Consider the following 19702-nt stretch of genomic DNA (forward strand, 5'->3'; position numbering starts at 1 on the left):
TGATTTCAGGGTTGGGGTTGTGTTAACTACACCTGATCTCAGGGTTGGGGTTGTGTTAGCTATACCTGATCTCAGGGCTGGGGTTGTGTTAACTACACCTGATCTCAGGGTTGGGGTTGTGTTAGCTGTACCTGTTGGGGTTGTGTTAGCTATACCTGATCTCAGGGTTGGGGTTGTGTTAGCTATACCTGATCTCAGGGTTGGGGTTGTGTTAGACCTGATCTCAGGGTTGGGGTTGTGTTAGCTGTACCTGATCTCAGGGTTGGGGTTGTGTTAGCTGTACCTGATCTCAGGGTAGCTGTACCTGATCTCAGGGTTGGGGGGTTGTGTTAGCTGTACCTGATCTCAGGGTTGGGGTTGTGTTAGCTATACCTGATCTCAGGGTTTGGGGTTGTGTTAGCTATACCTGATCTCAGGGTTGGGGTTGTGTTAGCTGTACCTGATCTCAGGGTTGGGGTTGTGTTAGCTGTACCTGATCTCAGGGTTGTGTTAGCTGTACCTGATCTCAGGGTTGGGGTTGTGTTAGCTGTACCTGATCTCAGGGTTGTGTTAGCTGTACCTGATCTTGGGGTTGTGTTAGCTGTACCTGATCTCAGGGTTGTGTTAGCTGTACCTGATCTCAGGGTTGGGGTTGTGTTAGCTATACCTGATCTCTGGGCTGGGGTTGTGTTAGCTATACCTAATCTCAGGGTTGGGGTTGTGGCTATACCTGATCTCAGGGCTGGGGTTGTGTTAGCTATACCTGATCTCAGGGTTGGGGTTGTGTTAGCTATACCTGATCTCAGGGTTGGGGTTGTGTTAGCTATACCTGATCTCAGGGTTGGGGTTGTGTTAGCTGTACCTGATCTCAGGGTTGGGGTTGTGTTAGCAATACCTGATCTCAGGGTTGGGGTTGTGTTAGCTATACCTGATCTCAGGGTTGGGGTTGTGTTAGCTATACCTGATCTCAGGGTTGGGGTTGTGTTACCTGATCTCAGGGTTACCTGATCTCAGGGTTGGGGTTGTGTTAGCTGTACCTGATCTCAGGGTTGTGTTAGCTGTACCTGATCTCAGGGTTGGGGTTGTGTTAGCTGTACCTGATCTCAGGGTTGTGTTAGCTGTACCTGATCTTGGGGTTGTGTTAGCTATACCTGATCTCGGGGTTGGGGTTGTGTTAGCTATACCTGATCTCGGGGCTGGGGTTGTGTTTACCTGATCTCAGGGTTGGGGTTGTGTTAGCTGTACCTGATCTCAGGGTTGGGGTTGTGTTAGCTGTACCTGATCTCAGGGTTGTGTTAGCTATACCTGATCTCAGGGTTGGGGTTGTGTTAGCTATACCTGATCTCAGGGTTGGGGTTGTGTTAGCTATACCTGATCTCAGGGTTGGGGTTGTGTTAGCTGTACCTGATCTCAGGGTTGGGGTTGTGTTAGCTATACCTGATCTCAGGGTTGGGGTTGTGTTAGCTATACCTGATCTCAGGGTTGGGGTTGTGTTAGCTATACCTGATCTCAGGGTTGGGGTTGTGTTAGCTATACCTGATCTCAGGGTTGGGGTTGTGTTAGCTATACCTGATCTCAGGGTTGGGGTTGGGTCTGGGGTTGTGTTAGCTGTACCTGATCTCAGGGTTGTGTTAGCTGTACCTGATCTCAGGGTTGGGGTTGTGTTAGCTGTACCTGATCTCAGGGTTGTGTTAGCTGTACCTGATCTTGGGGTTGTGTTAGCTATACCTGATCTCAGGGTTGGGGTTGTGTTAGCTATACCGGATCTCGGGGCTGGGGTTGTGTTAGCTATACCTAATCTCAGGGTTGGGGTTGTGTTAGCTGTACCTGATCTCAGGGTTGTGTTAGCTATACCTGATCTCAGGGTTGGGGTTGTGTTAGCTATACCTGATCTCAGGGTTGGGGTTGTGTTAGCTATACCTGATCTCAGGGTTGGGGTTGTGTTAGCTGTACCTGATCTCAGGGTTGGGGTTGTGTTAGCTGTACCTGATCTCAGGGTTGTGTTAGCTGTACCTGATCTCAGGGTTGGGGTTGTGTTAGCTGTACCTGATCTCAGGGTTGGGGTTGTGTTAGCTGTACCTGATCTCAGGGTTGGGGTTGTGTTAGCTATACCTGATCTCAGGGTTGGGGTTGTGTTAGCTATACCTGATCTCAGGGTTGGTGTTGTGTTAGCTATACCTGATCTCAGGGTTGGGGTTGTGTTAGCTGTACCTGATCTCAGGGTTGGGGTTGTGTTAGCTGTACCTGATCTCAGGGTTGGGGTTGTGTTAGCTGTACCTGATCTCAGGGTTGGGGTTGTGTTAGCTGTACCTGATCTCAGGGTTGTGTTAGCTGTACCTGATCTCAGGGTTGGGGTTGTGTTAGCTGTACCTGATCTCAGGGTTGTGTTAGCTGTACCTGATCTTGGGGTTGTGTTAGCTATACCTGATCTCGGGGTTGGGGTTGTGTTAGCTATACCTGATCTCGGGGCTGGGGTTGTGTTAGCTATACCTAATCTCAGGGTTGGGGTTGTGTTAGCTGTACCTGATCTCAGGGTTGTGTTAGCTATACCTGATCTCAGGGTTGGGGTTGTGTTAGCTATACCTGATCTCAGGGTTGGGGTTGTGTTAGCTATACCTGATCTCAGGGTTGGGGTTGTGTTAGCTGTACCTGATCTCAGGGTTGGGGTTGTGTTAGCTATACCTGATCTCAGGGTTGGGGTTGTGTTAGCTATACCTGATCTCAGGGTTGGGGTTGTGTTAGCTGTACCTGATCTCAGGGTTGTGTTAGCTGTACCTGATCTCAGGGTTGGGGTTGTGTTAGCTGTACCTGATCTCAGGGTTGTGTTAGCTGTACCTGATCTTGGGGTTGTGTTAGCTATACCTGATCTCAGGGTTGGGGTTGTGTTAGCTATACCTGATCTCGGGGCTGGGGTTGTGTTAGCTATACCTAATCTCAGGGTTGGGGTTGTGTTAGCTGTACCTGATCTCAGGGTTGTGTTAGCTATACCTGATCTCAGGGTTGGGGTTGTTAGCTATACCTGATCTCAGGGTTGGGGTTGTGTTAGCTATACCTGATCTCAGGGTTGGGGTTGTGTTAGCTGTACCTGATCTCAGGGTTGGGGTTGTGTTAGCTGTACCTGATCTCAGGGTTGTGTTAGCTGTACCTGATCTCAGGGTTGGGGTTGTGTTAGCTGTACCTGATCTCAGGGTTGGGGTTGTGTTAGCTGTACCTGATCTCAGGGTTGGGGTTGTGTTAGCTATACCTGATCTCAGGGTTGGTGTTGTGTTAGCTATACCTGATCTCAGGGTTGGGGTTGTGTTAGCTGTACCTGATCTCAGGGTTGGGGTTGTGTTAGCTGTACCTGATCTCAGGGTTGGGGTTGTGTTAGCTGTACCTGATCTCAGGGTTGGGGTTGTGTTAGCTATACCTGATCTCAGGGTTGGGGTTGTGTTAGCTATACCTGATCTCAGGGTTGGGGTTGTGTTAGCTGTACCTGATCTCAGGGTTGTGTTAGCTGTACCTGATCTCAGGGTTGTGTTAGCTGTACCTGATCTCAGGGTTGTGTTAGCTGTACCTGATCTCAGGGTTGTGTTAGCTGTACCTGATCTTGGGGTTGTGTTAGCTATACCTGATCTCAGGGTTGGGGTTGTGTTAGCTATACCTGATCTCGGGGCTGGGGTTGTGTTAGCTATACCTAATCTCAGGGTTGGGGTTGTGTTAGCTATACCTGATCTCAGGGTTGGGGTTGTGTTAGCTGTACCTGATCTCAGGGTTGTGTTAGCTATACCTGATCTCAGGGTTGGGGTTGTGTTAGCTATACCTGATCTCAGGGTTGGGGTTGTGTTAGCTATACCTGATCTCAGGGTTGGGGTCGTGTTAGCTGTACCTGATCTCAGGGTTGGGGTTGTGTTAGCTATACCTGATCTCAGGGTTGGGGTTGTGTTAGCTATACCTGATCTCAGGGTTGGGGTTGTGTTAGCTATACCTGATCTCAGGGTTGGGGTTGTGTTAGCTGTACCTGATCTCAGGGTTGTGTTAGCTGTACCTGATCTCAGGGTTGGGGTTGTGTTAGCTGTACCTGATCTCAGGGTTGTGTTAGCTGTACCTGATCTTGGGGTTGTGTTAGCTATACCTGATCTCCGGGTTGGGGTTGTGTTAGCTATACCTGATCTCGGGGCTGGGGTTGTGTTAGCTATACCTAATCTCAGGGTTGGGGTTGTGTTAGCTGTACCTGATCTCAGGGTTGTGTTAGCTATACCTGATCTCAGGGTTGGGGTTGTGTTACCTATACCTGATCTCAGGGTTGGGGTTGTGTTAGCTATACCTGATCTCAGGGTTGGGGTTGTGTTAGCTGTACCTGATCTCAGGGTTGGGGTTGTGTTAGCTGTACCTGATCTCAGGGTTGTGTTAGCTGTACCTGATCTCAGGGTTGTGTTAGCTGTACCTGATCTTGGGGTTGTGTTAGCTATACCTGATCTCAGGGTTGGGGTTGTGTTAGCTGTACCTGATCTCAGGGTTGTGTTAGCTGTACCTGATCTCAGGGTTGGGGTTGTGTTAGCTGTACCTGATCTCAGGGTTGGGGTTGTGTTAGCTATACCTGATCTCAGGGCTGGGGTTGTGTTAGCTATACCTAATCTCAGGGTTGGGGTTGTGTTAGCTGTACCTGATCTCAGGGTTGGGGTTCTGTTAGCTATACTTGATCTTGGGGTTGTGTTAGCTGTACCTGATCTCAGGGTTGTGTTAGCTATACCTGATCTCAGGGTTGGGGTTGTGTTAGCTATACCTGATCTCAGGGTTGGGGTTGTGTTAGCTGTACCTGATCTCAGGGTTGGGGTTGGGTTAGCTGTAACTGATCTCAGGGTTGGGGTTGTGCTAGCTATACCTGATCTCAGGGATGGGGTTGTTGTTACCTGATCCCAGGGTTGTGGTTGTGTTAGCTGTACCTGATCTCAGGGATGGGGTTGTGTTAGTGTACCTGATCTCAGGGTTGTGTTAGCTGTACCTGATCTCAGGGTTGGGGTTGTGTTAGCTATACCTGATCTCAGGGCTGGGGTTGTGTTAGCTATACCTAATCTCAGGGTTGGGGTTGTGTTAGCTGTACCTGATCTCAGGGTTGGGGTTCTGTTAGCTAGACTTGATCTCGGGGTTGTGTTAGCTGTACCTGATCTCAGGGTTGTGTTAGCTATACCTGATCTCAGGGTTGGGGTTGTGTTAGCTATACCTGATCTCAGGGTTGGGGTTGTGTTAGCTGTACCTGATCTCAGGGTTGGGGTTGGGTTAGCTGTAACTGATCTCAGGGTTGGGGTTGTGCTAGCTATACCTGATCTCAGGGATGGGGTTGTTGTTACCTGATCCCAGGGTTGTGGTTGTGTTAGCTGTACCTGATCTCAGGGATGGGGTTGTGTTAGCTATACCTGATCTCAGGGTTGGGGTTGTGTTAGCTATACCTGATTTCAGGGTTGGGGTTGTGTTAGCTATACTTGATCTCAGGGTTGGGGTTGTGTTAACTATACCTGATCTCAGGGTTGGGGTTGTGTTAGCTGTACCTGATCTCAGGGTTGGGGTTGTGTTAGCTATACCTGATTTCAGGGTTGTGTTAGCTATACCTGATCTCAGGGTTGGGGTTGTGTTAACTATACCTGATCTCAGGGTTGGGGCTGTGTTAGCTATACCTGATCTCAGGGTTGGGGTTGTGTTAACTATACCTGATCTCAGGGTTGGGGTTGTGTTAGCTGTACCTGATCTCAGGGTTGGGGCTGTGTTAGCTGTACCTGATTTCAGGGTTGCGGTAGCGCAGGGCCTGTGCCAGCAGCTCAGAGGTCTGTTGGAAGCAGTGGCCCAGCTCATCTAACTTCTGCTCCATGGAGATGATGCGCTGCTCCAGCTCCCGGTAAGAGTTGTTCCAGTTGGCACTCAAGTCGCACATAATCATCTGCATCTGTTCACCATCAATCAACCAACCAACCAAACAAACAAACAAACAAACAAACAAACAAACATGATCATCTGCATCTGTTCACCATCAATCAACCAACCAAACAAAAAACCAAACATGATCATCTGCATCTGTTCACCATCAACCAACCAACCAACCAAATAAACAAACATGATCATCTGCATCTGTTCACCATCAACCAAACAAACAAACAACCAAACATGATCATCTGTTCACCATCAATCAACCAAACAACCAAACAACCAAACATGATCATCTGTTCACCATCAACCAACCAACCAACCAACCAACCAAACAAACAACTAAACATGATCATCTGCATATGTTCACCATCAATCAACCAAACAAACAAACAACCAAACATGATCGTCTGTTCACCATCAGTCAACCAAACAAACAATCATACAGACAATTAATCCATTCATCCAATGCTTGTTGTTTTGTGCTTCTTATAGTTATTTGTCATAACAACACAAGCATGCCTAACAAAATCCAGATATGGAATTCAGATAATCCCAGACTTAACCCCAGATGAGCTGAGGGTGCCAGTGGCAACTATCTTGGGGGAAACAACTCCCTAGGGTAGTTATAACATTGAGGGGAACCACATACGTCACATGTACATATCTCCCTCCTAAAAACTGTCTCCTGTGACCGTTTCTTTCTCATAAATTGGCTCCTGTGTTTGATATACATATGAGCTGGACTTGCACAAATATATCAATCAATTTCATTAATAAAAACGCTCACAACCCATTAACTACAGCCACTTTCTTTAGTTGTGCATTCTTTGCCAGCTACACTGCCCATTAGGTAAAAAGCTCTGACTCTAGGATTACATCACAGAGTGACTTGAACCTTCTGCTAAACCTCATGGTCGTTTTATAGAGTTTTATGTGTCTTTTACAGACATTTTATGTGTCTCAACACCTATTAATAAATTACACAGCAACTTTAATATACTGGATAATGGTCTGTGTAAGAGTGTGGTTATTACCTGGATCTGGGTTATCCTGCGTGTGGTGTGTGTGTGTGTGTGTGTGTCAAACATGTCGACACAGCTCTGCCGTGAGTTGTTCTAGCCTACTGTATGGTGTGGTTGGTTTACCTTGGGCAGGTCGACCATCTCACTGGCGTAATCTCTCAGCTTCCTTTGTTTGAGGCGCAGGTGCCGGAATCTGTCCAAAACAGACAAAGGACGTAGCAACATCTTAGTATGATAACAGTGTGATATAGACCTTAAATAAATGCCTGGGCCTGAAGTAAAAAACAGTCTTCACTGCCACTAGTACACATTACAGTATGTATATAAATCTGACTGGGTAGTGTGTGCACTGTAGAGGGTCCCCTTCACTGAACAAACACAACACCCCTTACACTAACAATTACACAATCCCTTGGCTTTGAGAATAGCTGAGGTACATAATAAACAGTTGCTTCAGGCTTAAAGCGGCAATCAGCAATAGAAACAATAACATAGCATCCTCCCTGCCCCTGTTTCTGTAAAAAGCTAAGGGTTGGAGCTGGAGAAATGAAACCACTCACATTCATAGACAGAGCTATGGATGCAAGAACTGACCATCCATGCTATCAAAATTATATTTTTAACTATGTTTTGAGGCTATATAGTGTTTGTTTACATTTACATTGCTTAAAAACATTGGAGTAGAACAAGCTTATATTTTGGGTTCTGATGAGGCACAACAGTTGAACTAAACTGATGAGTATTTCTAAGTCATACACTTCAAGAATCAATGGGTAGGGGAGACCAGGGTTGGTTGTCACACTTTGTACTCTTGTGTGTATTTCTCAGCACTAGTATATCTTACAAGATTATGTTTTAATGTTCAGAGAAAGACCAAGGTCTTCGGTTGAAATGGGGACCCTTTTTATCCTCATATTTATTCTAACATGGAGTTCTAAGCCATCAAACACACTCTGTCCACTTGTGACAACCAGCCCCATCGCGGGGTTGGATACAATGTTTGCTAGTAGTTTATTCATTTTCTAACAGGAAATTAAGCAGTATAGCATACAGTCTTACAAATAGCCTTTCCGTGATTGAACGATATTCCTGTCAAAATTCAGAATTTTATGTCGTGAGAATAACATATGACATTCTGAGTAAATGTGTATGTAAGTGTTTAGTTTAGTTCATTAGGATCCCTATTAGCTACTGCACATGCAGCAGCTACTCTTCCTGAGGTCCACATAAAACTTACAAATACATGACAAAGTACAAAACAGTTGCTCTCAGGACCACCTCAATTTGTCCGTGCATGGACTCTACAAGGTATCGAAAGCGTTCCACAGGGATTCTGGCCCATGTTGACTCCAGTACTTCCCACACTTGTGTCAAGTTGGCTGGATGTCCTTTGTGTGGTGAACCATTCTTGATACCCAAGGGAAACTGTTGGCGTGAAAAACCCAGCAGCGCTGCAGTTCTTGACACAAACTGATGTGTCTGGCACCTACTACCATACCCTGTTCAAAGGCACTTAAACCTTTTATCTTGCCCATTCACCTTCTGAATGGCACACATCCATGTCTTAATTGTATCAAGGTTAAAAATCCTTCTTTAACCTGTCTCCTCCCCTTCATCTATACTGATTCAAGTGGATTTAACAATTGACATCAATAAGGGATCATAGCTTTCAACTGGATTCACCTGGTCAGTCTATGCCATGGAAAGAGCAGGTGTTCTTAATGTTTGTATACTCAGTGTATATTCATATTCTTATATACAGTACAGTTAAATCAGATCTTTAGAAAGAGGAGAGGCGCTGTGACACAGTACTGTATGTTTATTATTAATGGTGGCAGAGCATTCCATGATGACATGGCGCTATACATAACTAAGCAATGTATAAAATCTGTTTTTGGTTCAGGTACCGTGAAGAAAACCCATAATGGCGTGTCTGGTGGGGAATGTGTCTTTTTCAAGTGTATGCAAAGAGATTATACAAGTGGTTAGGCATATTGTAACACACACCTTTCTTAAAAAGACTTAAAGAGAAGTAGTCAATTTCTCCTCAACCCTCAACCATGAGACTATCATGCATGTTGTTGATGTTAGTTCTGTGTGTGCAGTTAAGGGCAAGGCACACTGCTTTGCTAAGTCTTTCTTTGCTGAACCTGACCATATCACCAGACAGTAATCAAGACTGAGCCTGAACAACTAGTACAGTTGATCTTTGTGTCAAAAAACGCAGAACGTCTTTTTATAACAACTTTGTCAATATGACTTGACCTTGATAATAGACCATCCAATGTTACTCCTAGGAGTTTAGCTTCTTCAACTTGTTCAATGGTCACATCCTTTACACACAAATCCATTTGAGGTTTAGGTCTAAGAGAATGTTTTAACCAAATATAATGCTTTTTGTTTTAGATGCATTTAAGGCCAGTTTATTATTAATTACCCATTCTGACTGTAACTCCTTGCTAAGAGTCTCAGTGAGCTCACTGGTTGTAGGTGCTGATGTGTAGAGTGTGCATTCTTGTAAACAATAGAGAATAGTAACGGCCCAAGGCAACTGCCATGATGGATACCGCACTGTACATATCTGATGTTCGAGAAGCTTCCATTAAAGAATACTCTCTGAGTTCTATTTGATTAGTAACTCTACAACCATGTGATGGCAAGTGATGTAAAGCCATAACATGTTTTTTCAATATGAATTATGATCAATAACATCAAAGGCAGCACTGAAATCAAACAATACAGCTCCAACTATCATCTTACGATCCATTTATTTTAGCCAATCATCAGTCATCTTAGTCAGTGCAGTACAAATTGAGTGCCCTTCCCTATAAGCACACTGAAAGTCAGTAGTTAACTTGTTCTTTGAAAAATAGCATTGTATTTGTTTAAACAATTTTATCCATCCGTTTACTAAGAACGGGCATCAAACTGATTGGGTGGCTGTTACAGCCAGCAAAGGTTGCTTTACTATTTTTAGGTACTGGAATTACTTTAGCTTCCTTCCACGCCTGTGGACACACACTCCTTTAGGCTTTGGTTAAAGACATGGCAAATAGGGGTGGCAATACAGTCTGATACCATTTTCAATAGTTCTAGGTTGTCTAGGTTGTCTATACCTGGTGGCTTATCCTTTTTGATGGAAACCAATAGTTGTTCCACCTCTTCCACACAAACTTGAGCAAATTCAAAGCAATCATTATCTTTCATATTTAGATCTTCAATACAATAATATGATGGTTCACTGTTCAATGTTGTCATTTCACTTCTCAGTTTGTCCACTTCACCAGTGAAATAGTCATTGAAATGATTGGCGATATGAAAAGGTTTTGTCAGAAATGACGCATGAACTTCAATGAAAATGTTTTTTCTGCCCATAATATCATTTAAGGTACAAATACTTTTTCTGTGGGTGTGTGTTAGAAATGACAATGAAGGGAGCTCTTTATATCACAAGCACAAAAGAGCTTGGGATTTTATAATGGAGCTGATAGTGACAACCTACTTAATATTCCATGTGACAACCATACCCAACAGTTATCACATGACTTGACCTAGGAACTCATAAATAGGTTTAAAATATAGCTCTCCCTTTCCTATTTTCAACAAGCATAATTGTTCATGGATACTCCCATAATTCAAGCATTTACAAAGAAAACACCTTTTATAAAATCATTTTTTAAAACTTTCACCTATGAAAAACACATAAATTCCCCTCACCTCAATGTTTTGTCATGCTGACATAAATTGACCAGGTGGATGAGTTCTTTAAAAGAATTAACACATTTTAACCTTAAATAGACAGTGTATTACACAGCACCATTGACATTGGGAGTAATTTGCACTGTGACAACCAACATGTGAGACAACCAACCCCAGTCTTCCCTACATATCATTCATTTATAAGTCCAAAAATGGATGTAGCAACTGCAGGTTGACCCTTTAAGTTTACCATGTTTGGCTCTTAGATACTGTCAATAACTCAACATCCAGGAGCCCTGCTTTGTGTTCGGGATGGGTAGATTAGAGAAATGTCTGTTGCTCCAACGTTATCAACGTTTAAATTTTGATTCTAAGTTGGATGAAACCAGAACTGCCCCAGAAAAACAGAAACCAATATTACAGGGAACTTCCATCAAGCACTCATGTGCACTAAAATGTCCTAGTGGGGATGCCAGAGCCAAAGAACCGATGCATAAAAGCGTGAAAAAGTAAAAACAAAATTAGTCTCTAAATAGTCTCTTAACTGTTTGGCTCTGTCTCCATTCCAAGGTGCTGGAAGTTCCTCCTCATGCTTTCTTTCCACCATGTATTTATAGTGGGTCTGCTAACTGTACAACAGGAAATGTAACCCCTCCACCCTTACGGGCATACTCTCTCTCTCTCTCCCACACACACACACACACACACACATACACACACACACACACACACATACACACACATGGACACACACACACTATTATGAAGTCCTGCTGCTTGATAATGACTCACACATTCACACGTCGAAGCTTCCTAGTTTCCTATTTATTAGGATCTCCTGTGAAAGAGGTCAGGCAACCCCACACCTCACTCCACTTGTTATTAGCAGGAAGGCTAGAATACATTGTCAAACAACATGGATGAACAACAATGAAAATAGACTTGAGGAAGCAGGCAGAGGACGTCAAAGTTCCCAAGTGTTATTATGGAGAAGGAGCTGTTGTGATTTGACTTCACGTGATGGAAGTTCCTTCCTCTGAATTCTGTTAAATAAATGTTTCACTGTTTGTGAGATGACCATTGTCCAGTTCTTTTAGTCACGAGAGCTTTTGTGAGAGTGAGACTATGTTTTATCTTTACTCGATTCTAAATTCAAACTGTACTATTGTCAGTGAGTGTATCCATTTGATTGAAGTCTAAAGTCGATTTTACATAGTGGCCTAATCTTTTACCAAGGGGGTGGAGTACCAAGCTTGTTTTGCTGGACCGTAGCATCCAAACAAAATAGACTCAGCTATGGTGTTGACAAAGAGTTAATAACCCATAAAACCAGCACAACACACACACACACACACACACACACACATGATGACCATTGTCCAGTTATTTTAGTCACGAGAGCTTTTCTGAAAGTGAGACTATGTTGTATGCTTACTCAAACTTTACTATTGTCAGTGTATCTATTTGATTGATGTCTAAAGTCTAAATTTTACATAGTGGCCTAATCTTTTACCAAGGGGGTGGAGTACCAAACTTGTTTTGCTGGACCGTAGCATCCAAACAAAATAGACTCAGTTCAGTGTTGACAAAGAATTTATTAACCATAAAACCAGCACAACACACACACACACACACACACACACACACACACACACACACACACACACAGTTTAGACGGCTTAGTGTTCTGAACTCTAAATGTATTGCTATTCTTCTGTTCTCCAGTGTTTCTGCAGAACAAATCTAGTCGAGATGAGTTGTGTCCCAGAAACCTGAAGAAGATGCATATGGCAGTGGACAAACTGATGACCCACTCCCATCTGAAATACAAAGGTTAATCTGTGATGAGGACTTACACTCTGATGGCCTCCAGTAGGCACCTCTGGTGTCTGCGGTGCTCTCCACTGTTGCCCTTGGTCAGGTTGGTGCGGTGCAGCAGCCAACACTCCCTCAGCACGTTGGCAGCAGCATGGCGGATCTGGGACAGACAGAGCACCAACATCTAGACCCAGTCAATAAAACCTGCAGCCCTAACGTGTACGTGTGTGACACACACTCCTTTGTACAGCATGACTGTCCCAGCTGGAGATAAGAGTATATGGAACGGTGATGCAATAAGCTAACACTCATGTTTATAAAATGATTAAGTTATAAATAATTACAGCACTAACTGGAAGGATGACAGCATGTCATAGCATGGTTTCATCTTTGGGGCATGTTTATATGATGGTGCCATCATGGGAGCATGTCATAGGATGGTTTCATCTTGGGGGCATGTTTATATCATGGTGCCATCTTGGGGACATGTTTATATCATGGTGCCATCTTGGGGACATGTTTATATCATGGTGTCATCATGGGAGCAAGTTAATATCATGGTACCATCTTAGGGACATGTTTATATCATGGTGCCATCTTGGGGACATGTTTATATCATGGTGCCATCATGGGAGCATGTTAATATCATGGTGCCATCTTGGGGACATGTTTATATCATGGTGTCATCTTGATAGCATGTTTATATCATGTTGCCATCATGGGAGCATGATAATATCATGGTGCCATCTTGGGGACATGTTTATATCATGGTGCCATCTTGGGGACATGTTTATATCATGTTGCCATCTTGGGGACATGTTTATATCATGATTGTGTCATCTTGCATGTTTCATCATGTGCCATCTTGGGGACATGTTTATATCATGGTGCCATCTTGGGGACATGTTTATATCATGTTGCCATCATGGGAGCATGATAATATCATGGAGCCATCTTGGGGAGATGTTTATATCATGGTGTCATCTTGGGGACATGTTTATATCATTGATTGTGTCATCTTGAGAGCATGTTTATATCATGGTGCCATCTTGGGAGCATGTTTATATCATGGTGCCATCTTGGGAGCATGTTTATATCATGGTGTCATCTTGGGGGCATGTTTATATCATTGATTGTGTCATCTTGAGAGCATGTTTATATCATGGTGCCATCTTGGGAGCATGTTTATATCATGGTGCCATCTTGGGAGCATGTTTATATCATGGTGCCATCTTGGGAGCATGTTTATATCATGGTGCCATCTTGAGAGCATGTTTATATCATGGTGCCATCTTGGGAGCATGTTTATATCATGGTGCCATCTTGGGAGCATGTTTATATCATTGTGCCATGTTGGGAGCATGTTTATATCATGGTGCCATCTTGGGAGCATGTTTATATCATTGTGCCATCTTGGGAGCATGTTTATATCATTGTGCCATGTTGGGAGCATGTTTATATCATGGTGCCATGTTGGGAGCATGTTTATATCATGGTGCCATCTTGGGAGCATGTTTATATCATGGTGCCATCTTGGGAGCATGTTTATATCATGGTGCCATCTTGGGAGCATGTTTATATCATGGTGCCATCTTGGGAGCATGTTTATATCATGGTGCCATCTTGGGAGCATGTTTATATCATTGTGCCATCTTGGGAGCATGTTTATATCATTGTGCCATCTTGGGAGCATGTTTATATCATTGTGCCATCTTGGGAGCATGTTTATATCATGGTGCCATCTTGGGAGCATGTTTATATCATTGTGCCATCTTGGGAGCATGTTTATATCATTGTGCCATCTTGGGAGCATGTTTATATCATTGTGCCATCTTGGGAGCATGTTTATATCATGGTGCCATGTTGGGAGCATGTTTATATCATGGTGCCATCATGGGAGCATGTTTATATCATATTATAGCATATTTATTTGCTGATTAAACTGCTGTTATGAAGTGAGAGGTAGTCCATGGTTAACATTGATGAAAACAATGTAGCCTTGTGCAGAACTGGGTCAGGCGGGATGGGCTGTACACTAATGTTTGCTACACGCAGTGATAGCTAAAAACCTAAACGGATGGACATGTACCCGTCATACAGGGAATAATATTTTAGGATGTGAATAGGCATCAGTGGGCCATATGTCGGTTACGGAAACATATTCCTCTTTTTTTCTCTTTGATTCTATTTGTGTCTGCTGTTCTTCCTGACGAGGACACTGTAACTGCCTATCTGAGCCTGGTGAAGTCACTCCAGCCAGGCGTTGTCTTGTGTTGTCCTGTGTGTGGGGTTGTTATTAGGGGCCGTCAGGGGCCGTGCCCAGATGTCTTTCCTTATTCTTCCTGTCAACGTAAATCAGGGCAATGACGGACAGCTCCGCAGGGAGGCACACACACACACACACACACCAAACAACTATAAACAGACGTAAGGATGCACCCAGTGAGAGGATGTGTTCAGTGCCAGGGAGGAAGCAGTTACATCCTCAGCAGACCTATAACCTCACATCCTCACACTGACAACACACTGCAGCCTGTAGCCAGGTGTAGCCTACACCCTACACTGCCAACGTAGCGCTCAGCTAATGCTCAGTCAGGTCAGTGGATTTCAAAGAATCCTGCCATACACTACTTACATATTAGAGAATGATGGATATTTGGAAATGGATATGGAAATCATGCTAGCATCTTCCGTTGTGCTTGTTGATTTTCAGGTTGTTGATTTTCCTTCCCGGCGATAAGCAAGCAGATGGATCCTGTCTGAGGCTTCAACATGAAGTAACCCCTCAACAACATATACTCACTCACTGTGTCCTCAGTTACGGCAGTGAGTATATACACATACACAACACACACATCATCTTATCCAGTTTCCATTCGGTACGAGCACCACGTCCTGGACTGACACAAATCCCTTTCCTGACAGGGACACTATTGTTTCCTCTTTTTGACGCCTTTTGGAGGCTATTAAGAGATTGGCGGGCCCCACCTCACAAGCCCCCCCCAGTCCTTTTCCCACACTATCCTGTCCTCTGGAATGCCCTATTTAAGGAAACAAATTATATTATAAAAAGACTCCAAAATCATATGCAGAAAATATCTCTGCATCCACCCAGGAGGCCTCATCTGTTGTGTCAAGGGTTTTGTTTTTCTTGTGAGACTGAGGGAAGCTTTGAAGGGAGCTGGCTGCTTCCGGTTATCAATGCAGGACAGTGGTTTGGATCTTCACAGTATGTTTTTCTTATCATTCAGTTATTGGAAATATGGGGATAAATGACTCCTTGCACTAAGAGACACCCACAACATGTTTGTTCATTAATGTCATTATATAGCCAGGTATTTCTACTGACCCTGTGACCACCTGACCAGGAAAAACTCCCAACCCTTGTAAAGGTTAGAATTAGGGCCCAGGGTTTTCCTGACTAGTTGGACACATGGGATATGGAAAAACTCTGGTGCAGTCGTTCTTCTCGTCTCACCCGTTTGGAGATCTGGATGTCCATCATGAAGAAGTGCACGTGTTTCTCTCCTTTGTTCAGCGCCAGCTTCTTGGTCATGACGGCCACCAGCATGGCGGTACAGGCCACACCCTGAGGACAGACATACAGACAGCCACACCACCGTCACCATGATTACCACCACCGCTGTTTGTCATCCTCCTCGTGTCCCTTTGTGACCCGTAACAGCGGGAGTCAGAGTCGGAATTCACAAAATGATCATGTCAACATTCAAAATTAGCCCTATAGCTTCAGTTCTGCTTGGCTAACATCAAGATAGACACCGCAATTCCTTTTCAAGAGGTTATTAAATAGTTGTGACTTGCTATAACTTGTACAAATATGGTGGGCCTATTTTGCCTATTTCGCCAAATAATGCTAGTTACACTGAATTGACCTTATGTTTATGTGAGAGTGAAATTATTAATCATATGCCACTGTGCCACTGATATAGTAGTATGGTTTACTCTGAGAATAGCATTGTGCTATTGCTGGATAGGGAACAACTAAATGCTGACGAATGCTCAGGAACCGCACAGGGTGAATCAGAGTGACTTTGCACTAAAAGTGACTATATTTCAGTGTGGTACAATAGTCTCAACCCACGAATTCTTACTTTGAAATCTTAGACTACACTTCTAACCTATGGGGGAGATACAACATACAGTTGAAGTCGGAGGTTTACATAAGCCTTAGACAAATACAATTAAACTCAGTCTTTCACAATTCCTGACATTTAATCCATTTAAGAATTCCCTGTCTTAAGTCAGTTGGGATCACCACTTTATTTTAAGAATTGGAAATGTCAGAATAATAGTAGAGATAATTATTTATTTCAGCTTTTATTTCTTTCATCACATTCCCAGTAGGTCAGAAGTTTACATACACACAATTAGTATTTGGTAGCATTGCCTTTAAATTGTTTAACTTGGGTAAAATGTTTCAGGTAGCCTTCCACAAGCTTCCCACAATAAGTTGGGTGAATTTTGGCCCATTCCTCCTGACAGAGCTGGTGTAACTGAGTCAGGTTTTTAGGCCTCCTTGCTCGCACATGCTTTTTCAGTTCTGACGACAAATTTTCTATTGGATTGAGGTCACGGCTTTGTGATGGCCACTCCAATACTTTGACTTTGTTGTCCTTAAGCTATTTTGCCACAACTTTGGAAGTATGCTTGGGGTCAATGTCCATTTGGAAGACCCATTTGCGACCAAGCTTTAACTTCCTGACTGATGTCTTGAGATGTTGCTCCAATATATCCACATAATTTTCCATCCTCATGATGCCATCTATTTTGTGAAGTGCACCTGTACCTCCTTCAGCAAAGCAACCCCACAACATGATGCTGCTACCCCTATGCTTCACGGTTGGGATGGTGTTCTTCAACTTGCAAGCCTCCCCCTTTTTCCTCCAAACATAACGATGGTCATTATGGCCAAACAGTTCTATTTTTGTTTCATCAGACCAGAGGATATTTGTTCATAAAGTATGATCTTTGTCCCCATGTGCAGTTGCAAACCGTAGTCTGGCTTTTTTATGGCGGTTTTGGAGCAGTGGCTTCTTCCTTGCTGAGCGGCCTTTCAGGTTATGTCGATATAGGACTCGTTTCTCACATTGGATATACTGTAGATACTTTTGTACCCGTTTCCTCCGTCATCTTCACAAGGTCCTTTGCTGTTGTTCTGGGATTGATTTGCACTTTTTGCACCAAAGTACGTTTGTCTCTAGGAGACGGAACACGTCTCCTTCCTGAGCGATATGACGGCTGCATGGTCCCATGGTGTTCATACTTGCGTACTATTGTTTGTACAGATGAACGTGGTACCTTCAGGCGTTTGGAAATTGCTCCTAAGGATGAACAACACTTGTGGAGGTCTACAATTCTTGGTTGGCTGATTTCTTTTGATTTTCCCATGATGTTAAGCAAAGGGAGTTTGAAGGTAGGCCTTGAAATACATCCACAGGTACACCTCAAATTGACTCAAATGATGTCAATTAGCCTATCAGAAGCTTCTAAAGCCATGACATCATTTTCTGTAATTTTCCAAGCTGTTTAAAGGCACAGTCAACTTAGTGTATGTAAACTTCTGACCCATTGGAATTGTGATACTGTGAATTATAAGTGACATAACCTGTCTGTCAATTGTTGGAAAAATGACTTGTGTCATGCACAAAGTAGATTTCCTAACCGACTTGCCAAAACTATAGTTTGTTAACAAGAAATGTGTGGAGTGCTTGAAAAACGAGTTTTAATGACTCCAATCTAAGTGTATGTAAACTTCCGACTTCAACTGTAGTTAATTTACCATTGAGTGCAATTTTCTATCAATATGTACTGTAATTGCACAAAGCTCACAGTTGTACCAATGTGTATCTACCTACACTGTAATTGCATTGTACATGCCAGTGTAATTACTGTGAAAATACAGTATATGGTTTTAGAGACATAGTGTAATCATATAATTTAAAGATTAATCTGGTTTGAAAATGAAAACTGATTTTTACCTGTTTTCCTTCCCTTGTTTGCATTAGTAAAAGAGAGAGAGAGATAAAAGTCTGATAAAGAAGAACAATCATATTAGCATGCACGCATAGGCTCACAATGAAACACAGGTTACAGTCTGGACACAGAGATAATGCTAAGAGTCATTCAGATGGATGAATCACAAATCCTGAACTAGTCCCCTGTCCTCTCCTAAGAGCTTCCTAACATCAACCAACCCACTCACTGGTACTGGGAGGGGCATGGGCATGACTAGAACCAAAGATTCCGTGTGAATCTGTCCGAGTGTAATCTGGGAATTTTGAGAGACACAACATCCTTCCCAGGGATCCATTCACACCCCACTGATAGGATGTGTGGTGAGCATGTTGCTCTGCTCACCTCCCCAACACAGCTGGGGCACTACCATAGAGGCAGGCTAGCCCAGGATAGAGGTGTTGAGCCTAGAGTCCTTGACAGCCAAGCACTACAGGTGTGAGTACTGCTTCACTCATTGTCCTAGAGAGCTGCCCTGTTGGGAGTAGGAACATTTTTTCTTCCAAGTCATGGGCACAGGTTGGCACGCCCTCCTGTTCCAGTGGTGCCAAAGGCTATAAACTACCTAAAAATGGAAATGGTGGAAAGTTTCCCATAAAAAAAAGGGGAAAGCTTATATAAACAAGGGGAGAGGGAGAGAAAGAGGAGTGAAGGATAATTTTCCACTGTGTCAGGGAGGTGTCTCAGCCTGGCTCGTGCCCCTCTGTCGGTCTTGTGACTCTCCGTCGCTTATCTGTTTGGATCGGAAACGGGCAGAGCTGAGGTGAGGAAGAGAGCCAAGTCCTTACAGCCCAACAAGCAGAAAACACCCAGATACCTCCCTCCCTCTCCCTCTCTCCCTGTACTAGTCACATTGCCCTAAACCCTTCGAAGTGCAAGATCCTGTTGGTAACATGTATGAGAAACCTGTCCCTGCATGTCCCCTTATGATATATGGGAAAAACCTGCAAGTCTGTGAAAGTGTGAAATTCCTTGGAGTCATTGTGCAAAACATTCTGCAGTGGGATGAACAAATCGATTCTATGATTCGCAAGGGAAGCAAAAAGTTGTTCTTCCTACGTCAACTTAAAATATTTAACTTTCCACAAATGGACCTGGTCGCCATCTACGCGGGCTATGTTCAACCCTGCCTAGAGTACACCGCAACAGCTTGGGACAGCTCCTTGACTCAAGCCCTCTGAGCAACTCGAGCCCATACAGAAGCGTGTTTGCAGAACCCCTGGCATGGCATATCCTGGAAACAACAATGC

General features: G+C 43.7%; 1 protein-coding gene across 1 annotated transcript in view; it reads right to left on the reverse strand.

Annotated features, from left to right (window-relative positions):
* Positions 1–19702, reverse strand: part of LOC112222756 (intermediate conductance calcium-activated potassium channel protein 4-like) — a 42830-nt gene that overhangs the window by 4699 nt on the left and 18429 nt on the right. The window contains exons 5-8 of the mRNA XM_024385497.2: positions 15898–16008; positions 12458–12579; positions 7026–7095; positions 5733–5899 (exon numbers count right to left, since the gene is read on the reverse strand). Of these exons, the coding sequence (XP_024241265.2) occupies positions 5733–5899; positions 7026–7095; positions 12458–12579; positions 15898–16008 (470 nt within the window). The remainder of the gene's footprint in view (positions 1–5732; positions 5900–7025; positions 7096–12457; positions 12580–15897; positions 16009–19702) is intronic.

This window comes from Oncorhynchus tshawytscha, linkage group LG23, assembly GCF_018296145.1.
Source record: "Oncorhynchus tshawytscha isolate Ot180627B linkage group LG23, Otsh_v2.0, whole genome shotgun sequence".
Taxonomy (NCBI): domain Eukaryota; kingdom Metazoa; phylum Chordata; class Actinopteri; order Salmoniformes; family Salmonidae; genus Oncorhynchus; species Oncorhynchus tshawytscha.